We start from the raw sequence: 23,115 nt of genomic DNA, 5'->3' as shown, positions 1-23,115 counted from the left end.
ATGGATAGAAAAATGAATGCAATTGTCAACATTTATTTGCCCAAGACATGAGAAACGGGGTCGAGGTCATCTCTCTCCTTCTCTTCTAAGAGCAAAGTTGGGCCTCCTTCCTGTTTGGAGCTCACGACCCCTTCCTGCCCCCGTTCCCAGATATACTTCCTATGTCTGTTCCCTGAGCAACAGACTCAGGTCCTTCGGGGCCAGGACTTGTGCATCTGTTTGGGGTGTCGGCTTTTGCTTTTGGTGGCATTACTGGTATCTTCGGTGCCCAGCGGAGAACCTAAGATAGAATAATCAGTTTGAAAAAATAAACAAAACAGGGCTTCCTTGGTGGCTCAGTGGTAAGGAATCTGCCTGCCAACGCAGGAGACATGCGTTTGATCCCTGGTCTGGGAAGATCCCACGTGCCATGAAGCAGCTGAGCCCAGGCACCTCAACTACGGAGCCCTGAAGTGACAACCGCTGATCCCATGCACCCTAGAGCCTCTGCTCCATGACAAGAGAAGCCACCACAAGGAGAAGCCCACACACAGCTAGAGAGCAGCTCCCGCTCACTGCAACTAGAGGAAGCCCCCGCTGCAACGAAGACCCAGCACAGCCAAAAATAAATAACTTAAAAAGAAGGGTAGATGGATGGAAGGAAGGATGTGTGGAAGGAAGGAAGGAAAGGGAAAGTGGACCAAGGGCCGAGAGGACATTCTTTGTCTCATTCATCCAGCGCCCTGTCTCCACCACAGCAGAATGAGCCTCCAGATTCGGTGAACACCGAGAAGCAAGGGGAAATTTCTCTGTGGATTGTGCAGAAAGCAGAGGGCTATGCTACTTGCACACCCAGCTCAGAGCTGTTGCCAGTTCTCTTCTCTGAAGCCTGTGGTTCATGAGAACCGCACACCTGGAGACCAGCTGCTGGAAAATCAGAGTCTGTATGAAGAAGGAGATGTGTGTATGCGAGAGAGATTGTCACGGGCCTCTCCTCCTTTATTTGTGGTTTTGAGACATTAGGCTTCTAGGAGGCTCCCTGTTTAGATTGGACCAACTTAAGACATATTTGCATTCAAGCTGCCAGAGATCACAAGACTTTTGACGCCAGCATAACATGGGCTTAGGTGTCAATGCCACATGGTACTCACACTGAGAAAGGAGGGAAAAAAAAGTCTGCAGGGTCTGGAAGCCTTTTCCAGGCCATCATGGAAAGGACAGTCAATGCTTCAGAGTGGAGAAGCAGGCAGCCTGCTGGCACTCCCGTGGTCAGCACAGCTGCTCACAACATGGGCCGGTGAGCTCTGCGATGGGAGCCAGGCTTAGGCTCGTTTTCCTGAATAAAGGAACTCAAATGCTTAGACTCGAAGGTTATCATGTGGGTTCTGCAATGTCACTGAACACACATATATCCTTAGATGCTCAGTATATCTTGTATTTCACTTTATACAAATGGGTTCATACTATACTTAAATAAGGTTGGCAGTTTTTTTTCATTGGCCGTTATAATTTTTAGATCTATTAGTGGTAGACCATGTAAACCATGTCCGACTCAATGGACATGAGTTTGAGTAAGCTCCGGGAGTTGGTGATAGACAGGGAAGCCTGGCATGCTGCAGTCCATGGGGTCACAAATAGTCTGACACAACTGAGCGACTGAACTGAACTGAACTGATGTAACTCTAATTCATCTTAACAGTCACAGCGCATAAGCATTAAGTGAATGTGCAAATTTATTCTACAGCTTCTCTGATGCTGAGGTCTTTCACTCTGACACGCATTGTGACCCTAAACATTGCCACTCATCTGCTTATGAAACATGTGAGGGTTCTTTCAGGTATATTTGCCAAAAACAGAAATACTAGGAGGAAGGCATAATCAGATGAAGGTAGTCAAAAAAAGGACAACTTCTAGGACTTCCCTGGTGGCACAGTGGATAGAATCCTCCTGCCAATGCAGGAGACACAAGTTCAATCCCTGGTCCAGGAAGATTCCACATGCCACCGTGCAACTAGGCACCACAACTACTGAGCCTGTGCTCTAGAGCCCATGAGCTACAGCTACTGAGTCCATGCCCTGCAACTACTGAAGCCTGCACGCCAAGAGCTTGTGCTCCACAATGAGAAAAGCCACCGCAGTGAGAATCCCGTGAACCAAAACCAGAGTAGCCCCAACTCGCTGCAACTAGCGAAAGCCTTTGCAAAGCCAAAAATAATTTTTTTTAAAAAAGGACAAACTTCCAGTTACAAGATAAATAAGTGCTAGAGATGTAACACACATGATAAAGATAACCCTGCTATGTATTATATAAAGTTGTTTAAAAAGTAAATTGAGTTTCTGATCACAAGGAAAACAATTTTCTATTTCTTTAATGTCATATCTATATGAGATGATCCATGTTCAGTAAATCTAAGGTGCTCATCATTTCACTGTGTGTGTTGTACACCTTAAACTCATATAGTGCTGTATGTCAATTACAATGCAACTAGAAGAAAAAAAAAAACAGAAAGTAGAGCTACTGTACAATCGTGGTATAAGCACTTTTAGCAATACCATCTAACAGCTTTCTAAACCACACATACCAATTTATACCCCAGTTGGCTGTCTGAATTGCCATTTGCCCAATATCCATTTTCATTTTTGTTAAGATGATGGTACTTAACAGTATCATTTCATTGAAGTGTGTACTCACTAATGTGCATTTCCGTCATCACTACTGACCATCCTTTCCTGTCATGGGACATTTGAGGTTTCCTCTTCCGTAAATCTCTTGTTCATAGTCTTTGCCTGCTTTTTTTTTTTTGGGGTGGGGGGGAGGTTGTTAATCTTCCTCTGAATGATTTATAGAATATCCTTACATATTTTGATCAGTAGTCATTTGTTATCTATATCGCATATATTTTCTCCAAATCTGTCAGCTGCACATTGGGTTTTTTTTTTTAATTTTTTAAAGTAGAGTTAATTTACAGTGTTGTGTTAATTTCTGCTGTACAGAAAAGTGACTCAGTCTGTATATATATTCTTTTTCACACTCTTTTCCATTATGGTTTATCACAGGATATTGAATATAGTTTCTTATGTGCACATTTTTAAAATGTAAATTGAGAGGTGTTCTGAGTAGATTACTCCTGAGTGAATTACTCCTGAGGTGGTCCTACCTCAAAGTCAGAAGAGAATTGTTTACCTGATTGTAAGATGTGTGCATGTGCTAAGTCACTTCAGTCATATCCAACTCTTTGAAACCATATGGACTGTAGCCCACCAGACTCCTCTGTCCATGGGATTCTCCAGGCAAGAATACTGGAGTGGGTTGCCATGCCCTCCTCCAGGGAATCTTCTTGACCCAGGGATCGAACCCATGTCTCTTATGTTTCCTGTATTAGCAGGCAGGTTCTTTACCACTGGCATCACCAGGGAAGAGGTTTACACATCAACAAAGCCACAGTCATACATACAATAAAGTACAGTCATACATAAGACTTTAACATTTGAGAAGCACGTCATTGTTTTAAAGGCAATTTCTCATCACCGAATTTTGGCTTCATAAAAACATCTGAGCCTAACTGGCCTCGTAATTCTCATCCATGAGATTTGGTGGTTGATCATCATATCCTTTCAATGATCAAAGTCTGATCTTTGATCCCTCTCCTTCAGCAAGGAAGACCCAGGCTCAGAGGGCTGAGATGTGTCTTCAGCCAGTCCTACGGAGAGGTCTATACTCATCAGTTACATCTCAACAAAGTGAGGGGCAGCTACAGGAAGCCCTGGAATGTTAGTCATCTGATCCCTTGGGCAGGGTCTCCCCACACGCGGCGGCATGGAGACCAGCAACAGGAGAGGAGAGGCTGGAAGAGGGGTGAGGGAGACCCACGTCCAGGACTGGCCGAGACCCAGGGGAGATGACAGCAGCCTCTCTGGCTCTCCCTGGATGAAGCCCACCCAGTGATTCTGCCCGCCCCCAATAAGAAAAGGGCCAGGTGCACACAAGGATGGATTCATCCCGACCACTTTTATTGAGCAGTGAGTGCGGGAACCAGGCTCTGCCCCCGGTGTCCCACATGTGGAAACGTTAGCAGCTTTCACGGACCAAGGCAAGTTCCTGTTACAAAGATGAAAGGGCAGAACCCAGCGATTTTTGTGTGTGTGTGATTAGTGCACACGGATACACTGATTGACCCAGAACACATATCTACACCTGCAGCAAATGGGAGCGGCTCTTATCTCCTCGTACGAGGAAGCACCATCCTAACAGCCTGAGCAGTGGAGCTGAAAATACCCACGGCTGCCAGCACAGAACTTTCCACCATGTGTGGGCCCCACCCATGTAGCCCTGCCAAGAGGAGCTCCTGATCGTGAGCACAGCTGGCATGACCTTGACCCACCAGGCTCATTCTTCCCCCCACACTCTCTGGGGGAACCTGGTGAGGTCAACATTTCTGGGGACACTGGTTTGAGGCCTGACCCACAAGAGAGTTTACAAGGGGTACTTTCTCCATTGCCCCTCAAACCAAATAGACCTCAACTACTTATACAAACGTCCTCTAGTTTAACCCCTGAGATTTTAAATTATGATACAGAATCTTAAGCAGACAGATACAGTTTGAACATACTATGTCATGTCACCTCATGGTTTATAATGTAGAATTACTTGCTTCTTTCTATTACTAAAAACAGATTGTGCAACACTTTCTCGCCCTGACTGGATGACGAGTCTGATTCCTGTCCAGCTCACAGCACCAGGCAGTGCCTGAAGCTCAGATGTTCCTTAAGTGCCCACAAAAAATGTATGAATCAATGCTTGACCTGGCAGAGGGTGACGCGACCTCTTCTGCCAACTGCAGAGCTTCAGGAAATTAGCAAAACTTGGGGTGGGCAAAGAATTCATTTAGCAGCTGTAGAAAGATGAAAAACAGTCTCTAAAGAGTTTCCCAGTGGTGCTTCACATTGGAAATCACTACCCCAGGGAGGATGTGCTAAGACGCCTTCCTGTTACCTGTTGCTTTACAGACTTGTTAAGGAAATCTAAGTGCTACAGCACATGTGTCTAAAAGTTTTCATCATCTGCATATACTTTTTTTTTTTTTAAGTCTTTATTGAGTTTGTTACAATATTGCTTATGTTGTTTACGTCCTGGTTTCTTGGCCATGGGGCATATGGGATCTTTGCTCCCCGATCAGGGATCGAACCTGCATCCTCTGCATTGGAAGGCAAAGTGTTAACCACTGGACCAGCAGGGAAGTCCCTGCATATACTTTTTAAAAGAGCTGAGACCTCAGACTGGAGAAAAACTTCCTAAGAAACACTGTGAGAATCGGAAGCCTGATGCTTCCCCACTGAGACCCGTATAAAGCCCCCTGAGTGATGGGCATACCTGGGCACAGGTGGGTCTCACAAGGTGCCAACCGTGGCTCCAGAAAACAGCACCCAAGGGGGCAGGCTGTCCCCAAAGCGCTGTCCCGGGCCCGGCCGGGACCCACTCCCAGGGGCCCAACCCCTGCAGTGCAGGCGCCTTCCTTTGCACATCAGGGCCACCCGGTGTTGAAGGAATCAGGGGTGGTACCTCCCAGGTGTGTGGAATTGGAATCAGAGCCCTCACCCCCCAGCCCCACCTGGCCCCCCCGTTCTTCTGGAGAGTCTGTCCTGAGAGTCCCTCCGAGGAAGGTCATGAAGAGAGACACTGGCACGGCCGGGAGGAAGTCAGAGGAAGTTGGACTGAAGTCCAGGGAGGGCCAGCCCCGGGCCTTTCCCAGGGCCTTGGAAACATCCTCCAAGGGTCTGCAGAGAAGACGAGCCAGGACGGCCTGGAGAGATTCGGGGTGCTGTTCTCCACAGCAGCGGCACAGTTTCCAACGTCGTGGGCAGAGAGCCCCGCTCAGCCCTAAGTCACCAACCACCTGGACCTCACACCTGAAGCTCAGTTGTAAGAGAGGAAGTCAATGAGCCGGGGAGGGATGTCCAACCTGGCGATCTTCTCCAGCCCCCTGACGCCGGCCGCCCGCCTCAGGCTCACCCTGCAAAGCTGAGACAGGCTAAGAGGGGTCTCTGCAGAAAGGGACAGAATGTACGTGAGGTCAGCTTGAGGAAGGAGAGCAGCATCCTTCAGCGTAACAAGAGCCAGGACAGAACTGCAGACACCTCCCCTTTCCTGCAAAAATGATGAACCCTGTATACCCTCTCTGGAAGGTGGCCAGGAAGGACAGCCAGGGACTGGGACCCAGGACAGAAGATCAGGAAACAGAATTCAGCTGATGGCCCCTGGGATTTCATTTTGTGGGCTTTGGGCTTTTGGGGGATTTTTTTTTTTGGCTTTTGTGATTTTTTTTTAGAGGGGGCGCCATAATGTTATAACTGAGCACATGGATTCGTCAGCAAAGCAGTAATCTGCAGCCAGTAGGCTTATTTGTCAAACTTCCAGACAGATGAGGGTTGGGCAAGGGTTCAGGCAGCCAAGGCTGGCTGCCCACCCCGGCAGTTCCAAGCTCCAGGGGCTCTGCTCTGTCCCTCTGCAGCCACAGGGACCCATGGAGAACTGACCCACAGGGCAAAGCGTCAGGACCACAGGCCTGCAGATGAAGCCTGGAGCTACAGCTCACAAGGGACACACACCAGGGCCAAAGAAGGAACATGCCTGGAGGCCCCTGACCTTTGGGCCATAGGAATGTGTACAGAGCAGAGCCTGGCCCCAACGGCTGCCTTTAGGACCATGAGTGTTTGATCAAAATATCAATATATATTAACCAAAGAGAGTATTCTCAACTTAACGAAATGTTATGAAAGAAAAACCTCTTTGAAAGGAAAATGAATTACTGGTGACATTCCTTTTCCCAGTTACTTCCTCCTAAATTATTTGGATTCAGGAAGAGAAAACACCTTCTAGAAAATGTTTTCTGGACAGATGTGGATGGTATTTGCCTCTCAATCCATGATGGATTTTGGTTGGGTCAGGTTGGCAAAATGTTTAATCAATGGGCTTTTTTTTTCCCAATTGGTACTTGAAAGCCTCTTGTGACTGCAATTCCACGTAAACTCTTAAAAATGTGCCCCAGAGACGAGGCCTTGTCTCAGCTGGTGGTTTGTCCTCTGTTGGCTGAAGATCCGGGCCTGTATCTGCATAATCGCAGGGACCCGTCTGAGTAAAGGGACGACCGATTGTTATCATCTCAGAGGCTCCCGCAAGCGGTCCCCGCAAACCCAGCGCACGCAGACGCGGCGCCAGGAGCCACTGCACACACACTCACTCTCATAGTGCTCCAGGCACCTGGCGGGGGCGCTGCTGGCCCACGTGTAGTCCGACGGCTTCCGCCCTCGGTTGTCGCGCGCGTAGATGTTGCCCCCAAACTGGATGAGCATCTCGATGAGGTCCACGTTCTTCACCTTGGCCGCGTGGTGCAGTGCCGTCTCATGGAGCTTCGCCGCATTCACGTTGGCCCCTGCGAGGGGTTGGGAGTGGTGTCAAAGATCGCCAAGGAACACGGACACGAAAGCAGCAGCCCCTCCCCAGAATCGCATTCAACGCTCTGCGGCAGCGGGCGGCGCAGGTGGAAACGCGGCTGCGCTGAGCCCAGGGCTGCGGTGGAGGGGTCGGTGGCGGGAGGCGGGGTTGGGCAGGAGGGCACAAAGACTACGAACCCGCATTGAGCAGCACTTTGACACAGTCCAGATGCTCGCGGGCGCAGGCAACGTGCAGAGGGGTCCCAAAGTGGCAGTCGTGCGCTTCCAGGTTGGCCCCAACGTCGATCAGAAGCCTCACACACTCGGAACTTCCTTAAAAGAAACGGAGGCAGAGGAGAAAGCCTCGTGATCACTCAGAGGAAAAAGCCGTGTGTATTTGAAGTAACAAGCGTGGCTGGAGCGAGCTTGGCTGCAGCAGAAGACAGGGAAGGCGGGCTGCAACCCACGGGAGCACGGGGTGGGCGTCCTTCCCTGGGGAGCTCGACGCCATCCCCCAAAGCCCGCCAGGCAAGGGGACAAGGGGAGAGCCGCAGGGACCTGTACCCAGCGCTGGGAGAACACAAAGTTTGGGTCACCAGCTGTGGACGCAAAGCTCCCCACCCCCGTGGAGAGAAGGGTCTCCCCACCTTTGGTTGCTCCCCAAGCTGTATCTGAAAAGCCAAGCTGCCTGGATGAACTTCCCTAAACTTTCCTACCGCAGGGTTCCCTGCCCCCTCCCAGCTGATGCCTTTCTGGCCTCTTTCCTGGCTTTTCTCCAGCATCTTTAACTCAAGTTTGGGGTTGAGCTTAGGTCGGGCTCCATCCATCCCAGACTCCATCCTCTCTCATTTCTTGATCACGCCTGCTCCATCTCCACCACCAGGCTGTGGCCATTTTCATGTGGACTTGTCCCCCACGACCAGGTCCTCTCCACTCCCCAGCCAGCCTCCTCCTCACCCTGAGTTGACCTGGACCTTGGGCTGTCCTCTCCCCCACATCAAATCTAACCACCCTCTGTCTGAGCTCTCCTGTGTGTATGTGCAGTGCACACACTAACTTCTGCTTGGTTTTCTCTTCTTAATCCGTCCCTTCTCCCTTGTCCTTCTCATTGGCAGGAGCCTGCCAGTGAACCTAAGATGAGTGAAGGAATAAAAAAAACTTCTCTTCCCCATGCTGTGCATGGATGGATGGCTGCTAAACGAATCTTTCAAAGATGTGTTCCTAGCATTCAGCATCTGCTCAAAAACCTTCAGAGCTGCCTGAAGCGGTCCCAATTGACAAAGGTGACCTGGCGGTGGGATTCGGGGTGCAAGCAGCAGAGACAGGGGAGCCATAGAAGAGCCCAGGTCCCAACAAGCACGGCGAGCCAGAGCATTGTGCCCGCCAAAGCCCAGGACAGGTGTGCAAACTTTGCTGTAAACAGTGGAATCCAAACTGCCTAGTCTAGTCTCTCAAATATTTCTGGCCTTCTGGTCTCACCCTAAATTTCCAGTTCTGCCTATCATAGCTCCTCTCCTGGGCGTGTCTGACCCAGTAAGACTGGAGCAGCCGTGTCCTCCCATCCTCTGAAATTCACCCTTTCTCCGGGGGCAGCTAAAAACCACCAGCGCCCAGCTCCTCAGAGAGTATCTGCCTCGAGGATGCGTCTGGGCCTCCTCTTCCTGCCAGATCAGGGACTCTCAGGGCAGCCCACGAGGTGAGCGGCTGCAGGGGGAACCCCACTCCCGGGTGAGCATCTGAAAGGTGCTGACTGGCTAGAACCCTGCCTTCAGTCCGGGCGAGCACTGCATCTGCAGGAGGAAAAGCACTGCATCACCAGACTCCATGGCTTCACCAGCCATCGGACAGCTTCCCTGGCATCTAGGCCTCTGCCAACTCACCGCTCATGCAGGCCTCGTGCAGCGGGGATGCTGTGTACAGGGGCGGGTTGACCTTGGCCCCGTAGGAGAGCAGAAGCTTCACGCACTCGACACTGCCCGAGGCACAGGCATCACAGAGTGGGGTGCTGCCGTCAATGTTGCGGGCATCCACCTGGAAGGAGGGTAACAGGTGTCAGAGGGTGGAGGAGAGGGTGCCGGCCACTCATGCTCTGATGCATGTTCATCTCTGCAAAGACACTGTGTGGTTCTCCTAAGTCCTTAGGTTTTCTATTACGTATCTTCCCTAGTTGCTCAGAAGGTCAAGAGTCTGCCTGCAATGCAAGAGACCCGGGTTTAATCCCTGGGTTGAGAAAGTCCCCTGGAGAAGGGAATGGCAACCCACTCTAGTATTCCTGGAGAATCCCATGTATAGAGGAGCCTGGCAGGCTACAGTCCATGGGGTCAAAAAAAGTTGGACACAACTGAGTGAAGAACACCATTACGTGCTGAGGCACCGTACCAGGTGAGTACGTTCACAGACAGACCTCAGGGCGTGCCTATAGGCGCCTAAGTACAGCCAGCAAGCGATTTAGGGCTTTTCTTTCAACTCAGCCTCATTCCCTCCACCACCCCAACACCTCATTAGCACAGGCAGGGTAGGAAAACCGGCTTTAATTTGAGCCCCATCTAGGAGGAGTGCCCAAAACTGTCTAACCATGCCTCTTCTAGCTGGAAAATCACAGAGCAGGAAAAGGCAACTCCCCAAACTGGCAGATTCCGCTTAGAATTTGTCCAAATTCAGCTGTTATTTGGATTCACGCTGAAGCTTGTTCCATTTCCTCTGGAACTAATGTCATAGCCAAATTCTGGGAAGAGTGAGCAGTGCACAGCCTTCCCTTCTTCCTCACCTCCCCCCATCGCTGTCCCGTGGGAGCCAAGCCAGCTCCTACCAGCCTGCCCAGCCTGCTGGTAAAGACCCAGCAATTCCGCCAGCCCGATGCCCAGTACGGCTGTGAGTCCTTAACTAGAGAAAGAAGTGAATCAGTCTTGCTTTTGTTCCTTTCTACCTGGCCTTTCCAGAGCTGGTTTGCCAACATCCCATGTAATCATCCTGCTCTCTGCACCCAAACGGCTCCTGCAGCCAAGGCCCCACCAGCCCCATAGGCAGCTGGCCTCTGAGAGGTGCACAGCCTGGCCCATCTGCAGAGCCAGATCTGCAGTGACCTCCCAGTTACCAGTGACCTCCCAACAGCCAGTCCACAGGCTTCCTCACCGGTCCTCAGGGTGTGGCTGCCATAGAGATCGGCTCCCTCTACAGCCCACTCTGGTTTCCTCCTTCCTTTTCTTCTCAGCCTCCTGCAGTGGTTTCCTTTCTTTCTGTGTGCTCATAGCACACAGAACACTATTCCCAAGCCTCTTTTCCTCTAGAGCTTGTCCTGCCATTCCAGGGGTGGGGGTGGGGGTCTGTGCTACAGGGTGGCTTACCTGGGCCCCAGCGGCCAGCAGCAGCTGCACGCACTGCACCTGGCCCTGCAGACTGGCTGCGTGCAGGGGCGTGATGGAGTCCACTGTGACCTGATTGACGCAGGCCCCACTCTCAATCAGCTGCTGCAGCTGTCGGGTCTCCCCGCGCTGGGCCGCCTCATGCACAGGGGTGCGCTCCACCCAGAAACCTGGAAAGGAAAACAGGTAATGCTAAGACCATGCCACTTCTGTCCAGGTCAAATGAACACATGTATGACCCCAGGACCCTTTATGAAACCTAAGCCACTGTATACACGAAAGTGTAATTGGTCCAGACACCCCTATTCAAAATCCTTGAGTGATCCCCACTGCCTGGGGGCAGAGTCCAAGTCTTTGGGGAGGCACCTCCTTGACCCCTCTCCTACCACTGCCCCCCACAAGCCTGTTCTCCAGCCACACTGCTGGCTCATCAGGTTCCCTGCCCTGGCACACCTGTGTCTCTGCATACATTCTCTCTGCTTGAGAAGCCCACCTTTGCCCCCACCCCAGCCATCCATTCTGCAGTCTCCTTAGTTTAGATGTTATGCCGTCCACATGGACCCATTTGAAATATCTCCTTCACCAGGAAACACATCTTCCACAACCTTTGCACCTATATACTCATAACATGGCATTTATACTTCCCCTGTCCTTGCCTGGGAGAGTCTCCAAAGCAAGGACTTCTTTTTATTCAGTTTTATCAGATTCCTCAGGATTTCCTACAGTAAATCACGTCATCTGCATTCAGAGGTAGCTCTGCTTCTCCCTCTCTAATCTGGATGCCTTTTCTTTTTCTCGCCTAATTGCTTTGGCTTGAATGTGCAGCTGCACATTGAACAGAAGTACCAAAAGACACCTCCTGCCTTGTTCCTGGTCCTGGGGCAAAATCTTTGTCCTCCAGTTGTTAAGACTCCATGCTTCAACTGTAGAGGATGTAGGTTTGATCCCTGTTTGGGAAACTAAGATCCAGCATGCTGTGCATTGCGGCCAAAAATAGCTTTGTCCTTCACTACAAAGCATCACATGAGCTGTGGGTTTTCATGGATGTCCTTTATCAGGTCAAGGATATTCTCTTCTATTTCTAGTTTTTTGAGCGTTTTTATCATGAGAGGGTGTTGGGATTTGTAAAGTACTTTATCTGGATCTATGGCAATGATCATGCTGGCTATTTCTTCTTAATTATATCAAAATGGTATAATACGTTAATTGATTTTTAGATGTTCAACCAACCATGTGTTCTTGGGATAAATTCCACTTGGTCATGGTGTATAATCTTTTTATATGATAGAGTTGGTTTATACGTAATTTTGAGGATTTTGAGGGTCTATGTTCATAAGAGTCACTTTTCTTGTGATTGATGTATTTGTCTGGTTTTGGGGTCAAAGTAATACTGGCCTCAGAGAATGAATTGGGAAGTATTCTCCCCTTTAAATTTTGGAAGAGTTTATGAAGAACTGGTATTAAATCTTTAAATATTAGGAAAATTCATCTGTGAAGACATCTGGGTCTAGGCTTTCTTTAAGTTTTTTATTTAGAATTTTTTTTTTTTTCGAGTCAGTTTTGGTAGTTTGAAGTTTGCCTCTTTTTAGGAACTTGTGTACTTCATCTATGTTATCTAATTTGTTGGCATACAGTTTGTTATGGACTGAACTGTGTCCCCCAAATCCATATGTTGAAGCCCTAACTTCCAACACCTCAGAATGTGATGGTATTTGGAGACATAATTATAGAAGTCATTAAGTTAAAGCAGGCTTATTAGTGTGGGCCCTAATCCAGTATGACTGGTGCCCTTAGAAAAAAAAGGACGTTAGGACACACAGATACCAGGGATCTGGGTGAAAGAAGCAAAGACCACATGAGGACATAGCAAGAAGGCAGGCGTCTGCAAGCACAGGAGAGAGGCCTCAGGAGATGTGAGCCCCACAAATGCAGAATCCAAGCTTGGGGCACTTTGTACTTACTGTCCCCGGAAATAGACCCCAGTATGTCTCCCAGTTGGAATGAGTGGCCACCCGAGTGCCTGTCTTTGGAGGGGGCAGGTAGTGGAAAGCGGCTGTGGATCACTTTCAGGTCAATCTCGGGGGAGCAGATTGAGCAGCTGCAACCCTCAGAAGAGAAGAGCAGGGTTTTGCAGGGCCCTGGGTTTTGCAGGAAGGAGGAAAGTGCAGCTCAGGAAGATGGGTGCAGGGGAGACCCAAGCATCCACAGTGCAGCCAGTGCAGGTAGACATAGCCTCCCCCACCATGGAGCACAAAGATGGAAGGACGCGACAGTGAGCAAGCAGTTCACCGTCATGGACAGGGGGTGGACAACCAATTCAAAACCACAGGATGACTGCAGTACTGGAGAAACAGGTCAAGTTACAGGAACTTAGAAGCAAGATGACCCGTGTCCAGGGTGTCCAGGGCCTGTCGGGAAGGCATCACAGAGGAGGTGGGGCTGTGGCCAGCCTGCCGGGCGTCACCTGCTGGCTCTATTCCCAGGGCTTGGCACAGTGTGAGGCCCCACAAAGGCCCTCCTCACATGACTTGCTTGTTGAGTGAATAAGGGACGAACGAATGGGAGGAATTACTATTATGAATTATAAAGCCTGGATATAAAATTTTTTAAAGAAAATCTAACTGTATCTCTTTCTGACCAGTCTACAGGGGAAGTGAAGCTTACTGGGAACCATATTTTCTAATGAATAAACAACGGCTACATTTGTCTTAGCAGCAGCTGAGGGCAGAGATCAGAAGCAGCAGATATGATTACAAAGGAGAGAATTTATGTGTCTTGGGGGCCACAGTCAACAGTGAAAGGCACCGATGGGAAGGGGGACTGTATATATCAGAATAAAGAATGCCTACAACTCAACAACATAAATAACCTGTTAAAAAAAGTAACGAAGGACTGAGATATTTCTCTAAAGAAGATATACAGATGGTCAACAGGCACATGAAAAGATGCTTACCACCAATCGTCAGAGATGCAAATCAAAACCACAATGAGATACCACCTCACGCCCATTAGGATGGCTACTATCAAAAGAACAGAAAATAGATATTGGCAAAGACGTGGAGAAATTGGAACCTTTGTGTGCTGTTGGTGGGAAAGCAAAGTGGTGTAGGCACTTTGGACAGGAGTACTGCGGTTCCTCAAAAATTAAAACAGAACTACCAGACAATCCAGTCATTTTTATCCAAAGAAACTGCAAACACTAACTCGATAAGATATAAGTACCCACGTTCACTGCAGCATCATTTACAATAGCATGATATGGAAAGTACCTGAATGCCCATGGACGGATGAATGGATAAAGCAGCTATGATATATACATACCATGGAATATTACTCAGCCTTAAAAAGGAAAGAGATGCTGACACAGGCTGCAACATCAATGAACCTCGAGGACATGACGCTCAGTGAAATAAGCAAGTCACAAAAAGACAAATACTGTATGAGTCCACTTACGTGAGGTTCCCAGAGTCAAAGTCATAGAGACAGAAAATAGAACAGTGGCTGCCGGGGGGAAAGGGGAAGGGGAGCAATGGGGAGGTGAATAGGTGCAGAGTTTCCATGCTAAAAGATGAAAAATTCTAGAACTCTGTTATACCAAAATGTGCATGTAGTTCATACTACTGAACTGCACAGTGAAAACTGACCATCTTCACCATTTCTATGGGTTTTTTTAGCCAGAGTGAAAATTTAAAAATTCTTTTTTAAGGGAGTAACAAAGATGGAGGAGGGCCCAGCGGTGGGGGAGGTGTTAACCACAGCTGGTACCAACCACAGGGTGTCATCAAGAGGGGACAGCTTTACAGCAAGGGGGAGCCGGGGGGGAGTGGCAGTTTCAGTGGTCTCTGAAGACCCCTGGAAGCAAACGGGAGGGGAGAGCCACCCCAGAGAAGAAGAACACGGGGTGCTTCGTGGCTGAAAGGAGGTGCAGCTGCAAGAAGGCACACTGGCTGGCAGTGGGAAGCTCGGCGGCCCCCACCCCTTCCCCTCCACCACTGCATGCCCTCCCTCACCACAGTGAGAAGGTTGGCAGGGTCAGAATATACTTATCAACCTTAAAGCAAAGAGCCTGCAGGGAAGAGAGGCAGGAAGATGCCATGCTAGTGGACCCACTGAGCTCAGGCTGTTTCCAGCCCTGTGCCTGGACCCCACATATGACGGGGTGCCCCCACCCCTGCAACACTCCCCTGGGAGAGTGTCAATCAGTCAGTTCAGTTGCTCAGTCGTGTCCGACTCTTTGCGACCCCATGGACTGCAGCTCGCCAGGCCTCCCTGTCCATCACCAACTCCCGGAGCTTGGTCAAACTCATGTCTATCACATCAGTGATGCCATCCAACCATCTCATCCTCTGTCGTCCCCTTCGCCTCCCGCCTTCAATCTTTCCCAGCATCAGGGTCTTTTCCAATGAGTCGTTTCTTCGCATCAGGTGGCCAAAGTACTGGAGAGGGGCCGCCCTGGAAACCTGAGACCCTCCCTCTGGGATGAGACTTCCCCTGAATCCCAGCCCTACCACATAATCAGTCTCCTGGTTCCCCATTCCCATCAACCCCTCCCTCCTATCACACCCTCTCTGGTCTTCCCCCTCCCCACTTCCCACTTAGCACTTAGCACTCCCCACTTAGCATTAGCAGCTAAGTTATCAGCAGGTCATGGCGGGGCCTGCTTCAGACCCTTGCTCTTGTCTCTGGAATAATCCACATAATCCACATGCCTTCGCAGGCCAGGAATACAGACCCTCCAGGATGGAGTCCCAGCGCCTTTTTCCAGGCTCCTCCCACCCCCTCACATCCTCCCATCTCAGCACCCGCACACATACACCCTTGTTGCCAATCGCACAGAGCCTCAGGTAGCTGACGGAGGGTCCAGTGATGGAGGGTCCAGGTGTGCTGTCCCCCACTCAGCCCCACTGCTCCCCACTGAGGCTGGGTCTCAGCTCCTTGAGGGAGCCTTCCAGCGTGCAGCCCCCCACCCGTGCCCTCCTGTAGGCACCCTCCCTGTACACACACCTGCCCCTGACTCCCCTCCTCCCCATCCACAAGCATCTTCATGGCAGGACCTCAGCCGCTCACCTCCCATTCCGTCACCACACCTGACAAACAGGTATCGAACAAACACATTCTCTCCAAGAGCCTGTTCTACTTGCCAGACTGAACTTCCCCCACTGTAGCTGGGTCGGTCTCCCACTGCCAGAGTAGACCCCTCAACCGGTCCATCACAGGCCTGCCCAGCCCGGACACTGATCTGGGCCACACCTGTGGCCTTGCCCACTCCAGCCATGCCACGTGCCAGGGCATCAGTCAGACGGGAGTCTGTTGCAAGAGAGCCAAGACCACAGTCCCCGGAAGACACCGCCTCCCTCCTCTACACACTGCCCAGGGGTGGGTGTTCGAGACCCTCCGCCCAAATAGCCAGCAATCTGGCCGGGCGGAAGCCTCTGGGAGCTGGAGTCAGCATGGGTGAATATTTACACCAGGGGAAGCAGCAAATTAGAATAGGCTTTTCCTTTTGTTTGTTTTTTTTTTCTTTTTCTCCAGAGAGCCAATTTACCAGTATCCCGCTTAGTCATCCAGAGCCCGGAATCCAGCTCTTTGAGCCCAAACAGCAGCTCTCAGCCACGGGCCTGCCGGCCCCCCCGCCGAGAGCCTGTCCCTCCGGCAGGCACGGTCTGCCAGGCCTCTGGCCCACATGCAGAGCAGAGCTCCCATCGGCCCTACCCGACTGTCCGGAGTCCAGAGCCTGGCCCGTGTGCTGGCCCTGACTCTGACCCTGACCACTCCTCCCCAGCCAGGCAGCCCCTCCACGCAGCAGCTTCATTCTAACAAAGAGTGTTTTCCAAAGACCACAGAGAACACCTCCATCACAAGCGGATCCAACAGCTCAGCATCCACCAGGCACCCTTCAGTGTCATTTGGGCCATAATCTGGCTCCAGGTCTGTCATGAAGGGCAGCCTGGGACCCTCACTGCAGAGATTGAAATAAGCCTTCTCCCCAAATATCCCAGTAAATATTCTTGAAATGATGACAGGTAAGCTTTCCCTTACCCCATGCACAGCTGCGGGGCACCTTTATGGGGATATAGCCAGGGTGAGCAGTCACTGAAGCCACAGCGGAGCTGGTGTTCCGAGGCCTGCTCTCAGCGGGCTCTCCGGAAAGTCAGGGGTCCCCAGTGACTTGTCCCCCAAAGTCCCAGAAGGCCAAGGATTTGTGGGTACAAAGAAAAGATGAATTGAAGAGCTGAAAGGACCTAGAAATCATGGAAAAGTGTACCCACCCATCTAACAGTAAAGGAGTGAAAAAACAAAATAGGGCCGAAGACCCAGAAGGACAGAGAGACCACCACCTGAGAATGGTAAACCTCTCCATGAGATGCCTTGGGGACCAAAGACACACGCTTGCAGATAGCTAGGCACAGGTGGTGCTTATTAAATGCTTGATTACGACCACGCATCTTACAGAGCTGTCCGAATTCAAGGTCAGTGTGCTTGAAACTCGGAGAAGGCAACGGCACCCCACTCCAGTACCCCTGCCTGGAAAATCCCATGGACCGAGAAGCCTGGTAGGCTGCAGTCCGTGGGGTCGCGAAGAGTCGGACATGACTGAGCAACTTCACTTTCACTTTTATGCATTGGAGAAGGAAATGGCAACCCACTCCAGTGTTCTTGCCTGGAGAATCGCAGGGATGGGGTCGCACAGAGTCGGACATGACTGAAGTGACTTAGCAGTAGCAGCAGCAGCAGTGCTTGAAACTACCAGTCACCTTGACTCTAAGGGAAGACAGAAATCTTCATTTTCATTTGTATTAATAGAAACCTTTACTTAGCACTTGGGGCTGAGAGTTTTGTTACTTTTGAAGAGATTTTTTGAGCAAGGTCTTTTTTCAGTGTTTTCATTATCAGTACCCCAATATTGTTTGTTGGTAAACTTGAGGTCAAGTGGCATACCTCATGGTTTTTATAATGTGTTAAATTGGGTAAAAATTTTAAAGAGAAAAGGTTTACCTTCCTACAGGAACAAGACAAAGCTTAGTTAAGAGGGAAAACGAAAGTGAAAGCAAAAAAGTGAAAGCAAAAGAGACAAGTGGGAAGAGGTTACAGAAGCAGTGGAAGACAGCCAGGGAAAGGGAGGGAAAGAGCTTCTTTTCTTTTTATTTATTTATTTATTTTCCATTTATTTTTATTAGTTGGAGGCTAATTACTTTACCATATTGTAGTGGTTTTTGCCATACATTGACATGAATCAGCTATGGATTTACATGTGTTCCCCATCCTGAACCCCCCTCCCACCGCCCTCCCCATCCCATCCCTCTGGGTCTTCCCAGTGCACCAGCCCCAAACACTTGTCTCTGAGAGAATAGCATTGAAACAAGTATACTATCAAGGGTGAAACAGACCACCAGCCCAGGTTGGATGCATGAGACAAGTGCTCACGGAAAGAGCTTCTTAAACACATTTTATGAGAAACGCTGGAATCGGACCCTTGCCCTCCCTCCACAACCTTCCTGACCGCTCATCCAATAATCTGCCGCCCCAACCCTTCCCCTACAGTGCTTAGGACTCAGGGGTGTGAGCTGGGGAGGACGGTTATACCAAAAAATCAAAACTCCTTTGTACTGCTGTAGTTGGCAGCCACTCCTGGCCACAGTGAGTGCCCAGAACACCAATTGGTATTAAAATCAACCTAATTTCCTTCAAACATTTTTATTAGTAGTGTAATGCATGGCCCATAGGATTCTCCACTAACTAGACACTTCTAGAATGCAGCCTTCTCTAAGGCAGAAATAAGACGCACAATTTAAGAAGATTTTCAAGGAAGCTGATCTCCCAGCCAGGGCACCGATTATCTAGATCTCTTAAAGTACTTTCACCACAATTCTAATTTTAGAAAATGAAATTCCAGAATTCCCTGGCAGTCCAGTAGCTAGGTCTCAGTGTTCTCACTACCAGGGCCCCGGGTTCAACCCCTGGTTGGGAAACTAGGATCCCACAGCCATCCAGCAAGGCCAAAAAAAGAGAGAGAAAACAAACAAACAAAACCCATCGGATTCTGCAGACTCAACAGAAGGGTGAACTTGGAGACTTGAATGGGAAGCAGATTGACCTACCATCCTGATTGTGGACACCCGGAGGCAAAGACGTTTCTCAGAGCCTGAAAGGGACATCATGCAGAGATGATGGATGGTAAAGGTGCTCCCCAGCCCCCTGAGAACCTGCAGTGGACAACATGCATCAATCCCAGTCACAAACCCACCCAGCACTACACATCGATTACAGATGATCTTATCTGACAGAAGAGACATGAGCCTTGTAACATAAAACAGGCAAAACCAAAAAGAACTGCTTGCATTAAAACCTCAGCTTTGTGGACTCTCTTGGTGGTCCAGTGGCTAAGACTCTGTGTGTTCCTAATGCAGGGGGTCCCGGGTTCAGTCCCTGGTCAGGGAACTAGACCACACATGCTGCAGTTGAAGAATCTGTTTGCCACCACTAAGACCCAGCTCAGCCAAATAAATAAATATTAAAAAAAAAAAAAAAAAACCTCAACTTTGTGACTTCCTGGCTGTGCAAACTCAGTTTCACCTCTAACTTATGGATAATGATGAGTGTCCTGCAGCCACTGCAGGGCTCATAGTCAGTGCCCGGCACACAGCCGAGCAGCTCAGTGGCTCTCACTGTGGTCCCAGGGTGTCTTGGTCCCAGGGCTGCCTCTCCCTTTCTCTCTCCATGCCACCTTCCCAACACCCCAGAGGCTGAGGATAAGCGAAGAATCCTTTCATCTTCTGCCAGCCTCTAGCTTCCAAGTCAGAAGCCCATGAGTACAGATGCTGAAATCAGGAGTCACTTTTTCAACTTTGCAAACAGACAATGATGTGAATTACATTTGCTAAGGAACAAAGACTGGATTCACTTTATGATGGGACTGGCCCTAAATTCTTGGTTCTTATTGTATTGGTAAGCCCATATTATAGGACGGCTGCCTTTACCTCTGTGAAGTGTTATAGTGTTATATTAAAGCTACATGGTTTGGTTAGAGTATACCACACACAGAGAATTTGAGATCAGAATATTAACATGAGTTTAAGTTCCTACGATGGTCCTCTGCTTCTAATGGGATGGTAGCGCTCTTTTGGATTCAACACATTGAGTTTATTCATTTGTGTTGAGAATAAAAATGTCAGCAGGATGAAATGTATTTTGGAAGAAATACATGACATAAAACCATGGGGAAGTCAAAAATAGCCATGAACCCCAGAAACTGTGCATCCTCCATTAGTTTAGAATGTTGCTGTTCAGTCACTCAGTCCTGTCTGACTCTTCACGGCCACATAGACTGCAGCATGCCAGTCTTCCCTGTCCTTCACTATCTCCCAGAGTTTCCTCAAATTCATGTCCACAGAGTCAGTGATTCTGTCTACCCATCTCATCCTCTGTTGCCCCCGTTCTGCTCCTGCCCTCCATCTTTCCCAGCAACAGGGTCTTTTCCAATGAGTTGGGTTTTCCTATTAGGTGGCCAAAATATTGGAGCTTCAGCACCAGTCCTTCCAATGAATATTCAGAGTTGATTATCCTCTAAAGATACATTCCTTAAACTGTACAAAAAACATACCCAGGCATGATGCAGTGCTATTGAACCTTGTTGTTATTGTTGTTTGGTCACTAAGTCATTCCTGACTCTTGTGACCCAATGGACTGTAGCCCACCAGGTTCCTCTGTCCACAGAATTTTCCAGGAAATACTGGAACTGATTGCCATTTCCTCCTCCAGGGTATCTTCCCCACCCAGGGATGGAACCTGCATTTTCTACATTGCAGGAGAATTCTTTACCACTGAGCCACCAGGGAAGCCACTGAACCTTGTACATGAACAAAAACACTAAATTGTGTTTAAATAGGTGTCCGTGGTCAGCTGTTCATTGCCTGTTTCATTGAACCAACCAAACACAGCTCACACTGGCAGGGTCAAAGTCCTGTGCTTGCCTAGGATGAGAATGCCAAGTAAAAACAGAGATGCTTATTAAATGACTGGTCTTGCTGAAGGTGGCTGTTTTGCAACATCATTAAAATATCTTTGCTTTGCTAGGACTGCAATTCCTCTTAAGCTAAATTTACCCTTAAGATTTCTCACTTTTATTCGCACTACATTTTTTATGAGCATAAAAGGACTGTATAGATTTTTACTTTCCAGGCTTTCAAAGTGTTTTCACTGCTCATGTCATTTGCCCTAGGATTACTCGGTAGGCAGGGAGGCTTGCTTCCCCTGAGAATGGCCCTTTGCCCTCGCATCCATTTTATTCTAGGGAAGGCTCAACCAAGAATCAAGGTCGCATGTCTCACACAGTGCGACACGGGCACACGCTCCTTCTTGATCGGATTCCTGGGTGTCTCCGTAGGATGCTAACGACCCCGCGCACGACCCTCCCACTGGGTGCCTGTAAGGCAGTCTGCTCCAACCCTGGTACCACGGCTGCCCTACCAGTGGTCCCCCGCGGGCACTTCCTAGGTTCTCCTCGGAATCTGGCAGTGACCACGCACAGCCCCGCATCCTCCCCAGGTTGCTGGGCGCTCGGGAAGCGGGGCGGGGCGGGGGGAGGGGGGGTGGTTTACGTCTGCGGTTCTGAAGTCACAAGGATGACCAGCGCTGCGACGCGCGGGCCGACGGGGGAACCTGGAGCGGGACGCAGAAACCGCGTCTGAGCTGCACGGGACCCCCGGAGCTGCTCCTTTAAGGGCAAGGCCCTCCCAACCGACCCAGTCCCGGCCAGACGCCCCTGGCCACCCCTCAGAGCAGGATGCGTCCCCGCTGGGGGCGAATATCACCAGATGCAGCTCTCGGTCCCCGGAGCCGGCCCCGCGCCCCCAGCGCCTCGCACGTACCCACGTCGCCCAGGAAGCTACCGTCCGAGGCGCGGGGCTCCATGACACCGGCTCCCGCGCCCTAGTCCGCGGCTCCGCCACTCGCACCGCCGGGGGAACCTGGGCCGGGAACGCGCCGCCCGCTGGGCGGGGCCGTTCGGCGTCGCCGCGCGTCTGGCCGAGGTGGCTTAGCGCCGGGAGTTGTAGTTCCCCGCCCAGCCGGCGCGGCTCCAGGACGGGCCCCGGGCCAGCGCCACGCCTCGGCTACCTGCGTCCGACTCCGCGGTCGCCGCCTCGGGCTTTTCCGGACGAACGTGCGTTCGAGTGCAAAATATTTGTTCGTGTGCAAACCGTGCCATGTGTCCATGTGCAGAAGGGATCAGTGTGCAAACCTGTACGGGCGTCCTGAAAAACACGTGTCCGGGTGCAATGTATGTCCACATGCAAAATATGCCCGTTTGTCCATGTGCACAGCAGTCCGTGTCGGTGTGCAAAACGTATCTAAGTGCAGAACATGTGTCTGTGTGCAAAGCGTTTCCACATGTCCAAGAATCCACGGGCAAAACCTGCCTCTGAAAGCAAAAGATGTGTGTGCTTGCAAATTGTGCCCACATGTCCACGTGCAGAACATGTACATGTGTCCCTGTGTAAAAAGTGTCCAGCTGCCACAACTCACTACCTTCCTATGCACTGATCTAGCTAGGCAACTCCAGGGACAGGGAAGCCTGGTGGGCTGCCGTCTACGGGGTCGCACAGAGTCAGACACAACTGAAGCAGCAGCAGCTAGGCAAAGCTCATTCCGCCCACCCCCACCCCCACCCCCAACCCCACATGCTTTCCTTTTAAAGACGTACTTCCTACCAGAGCTGGCTTGCTCCTGGTTCTTTCATCTTTCCAGAGAAATCATATATTCCAAATTGTTCACATCACACACACACCATGCTTTTTGAAATCTCCTAACAGAAATGAAGGACCTGTTTACAGATTCCAAGTAGGCAACTGAGTAATTGAACTTTTTTTTTTTTTTTGCAAACAAGCTTACAAAGTTGAGGTTTAACCTTGCCAACGTTTGTTGCAGTCACATCACTAAGACCTACACTGAGCCTAAATGCAGAAGTTAGTTTGAGCTGAAAAGTAAACATATCAGGAATGATCCTACCTGGAAATGCATAAGGACTAGCACACAGCTGAGAGACCTGGGAGGAGTATCCCCTGAGACTGAGTCTTTACCTCCAGTCTGGACCACTGGACCTGTATCTGCAAGGGTTTGAACCCCATCATCCAAATTCCAAACTCGGGGAAATTCCTTGCCCCAGGTCTGGGAGTGACATTTCAAGCCTATTTCCATAAGATGTTAAGGAGAAAGCCAAATGATCTTTTTGGCCAAAGCAATAGTATAGCCATTTCAGTTTTCTTATGGATGAATATATGCCTATACTTTTAAAATATATTTATATCTTTGAATCTAAAGTGTGTCTCCTGCAGATTACAGTTAT

The 23,115-nt window shown here is 49.9% G+C and overlaps 1 protein-coding gene across 3 annotated transcripts; it reads right to left on the bottom strand.

Annotated features, from left to right (window-relative positions):
- Positions 1-137: 137 nt before the first annotated feature.
- ASB13 (ankyrin repeat and SOCS box containing 13) lies at positions 138-21,779 on the bottom strand. Of its 3 annotated transcripts, none has more exons than XM_061126531.1 (6): positions 21,641-21,779; positions 10,755-10,942; positions 9,291-9,441; positions 7,609-7,743; positions 7,218-7,409; positions 138-280 (listed from the first exon to the last, which is right to left on the bottom strand). In XM_061126531.1, the coding sequence occupies exons 1-6, from the start codon at positions 21,681-21,683 to the stop codon at positions 186-188; spliced, it is 804 nt and encodes a 267-aa protein (XP_060982514.1). In that variant the 5' UTR covers positions 21,684-21,779; the 3' UTR covers positions 138-185. The 3 variants fall into 3 exon arrangements, with proteins under 3 accessions (XP_060982514.1, XP_060982513.1, XP_060982515.1); XM_061126530.1 differs by lacking the exon at positions 138-280 and adding an exon at positions 3,970-6,021; XM_061126532.1 differs by lacking the exon at positions 138-280 and adding an exon at positions 3,970-5,886.
- Positions 21,780-23,115: the final 1,336 nt, after the last annotated feature.

This window comes from Dama dama, chromosome 23 (assembly GCF_033118175.1).
Source record: "Dama dama isolate Ldn47 chromosome 23, ASM3311817v1, whole genome shotgun sequence".
Lineage (NCBI taxonomy): Eukaryota > Metazoa > Chordata > Mammalia > Artiodactyla > Cervidae > Dama > Dama dama.
Note: the sequence above shows the minus strand (reverse complement) of the source record. Positions and strands in the feature narration are given on the sequence as shown.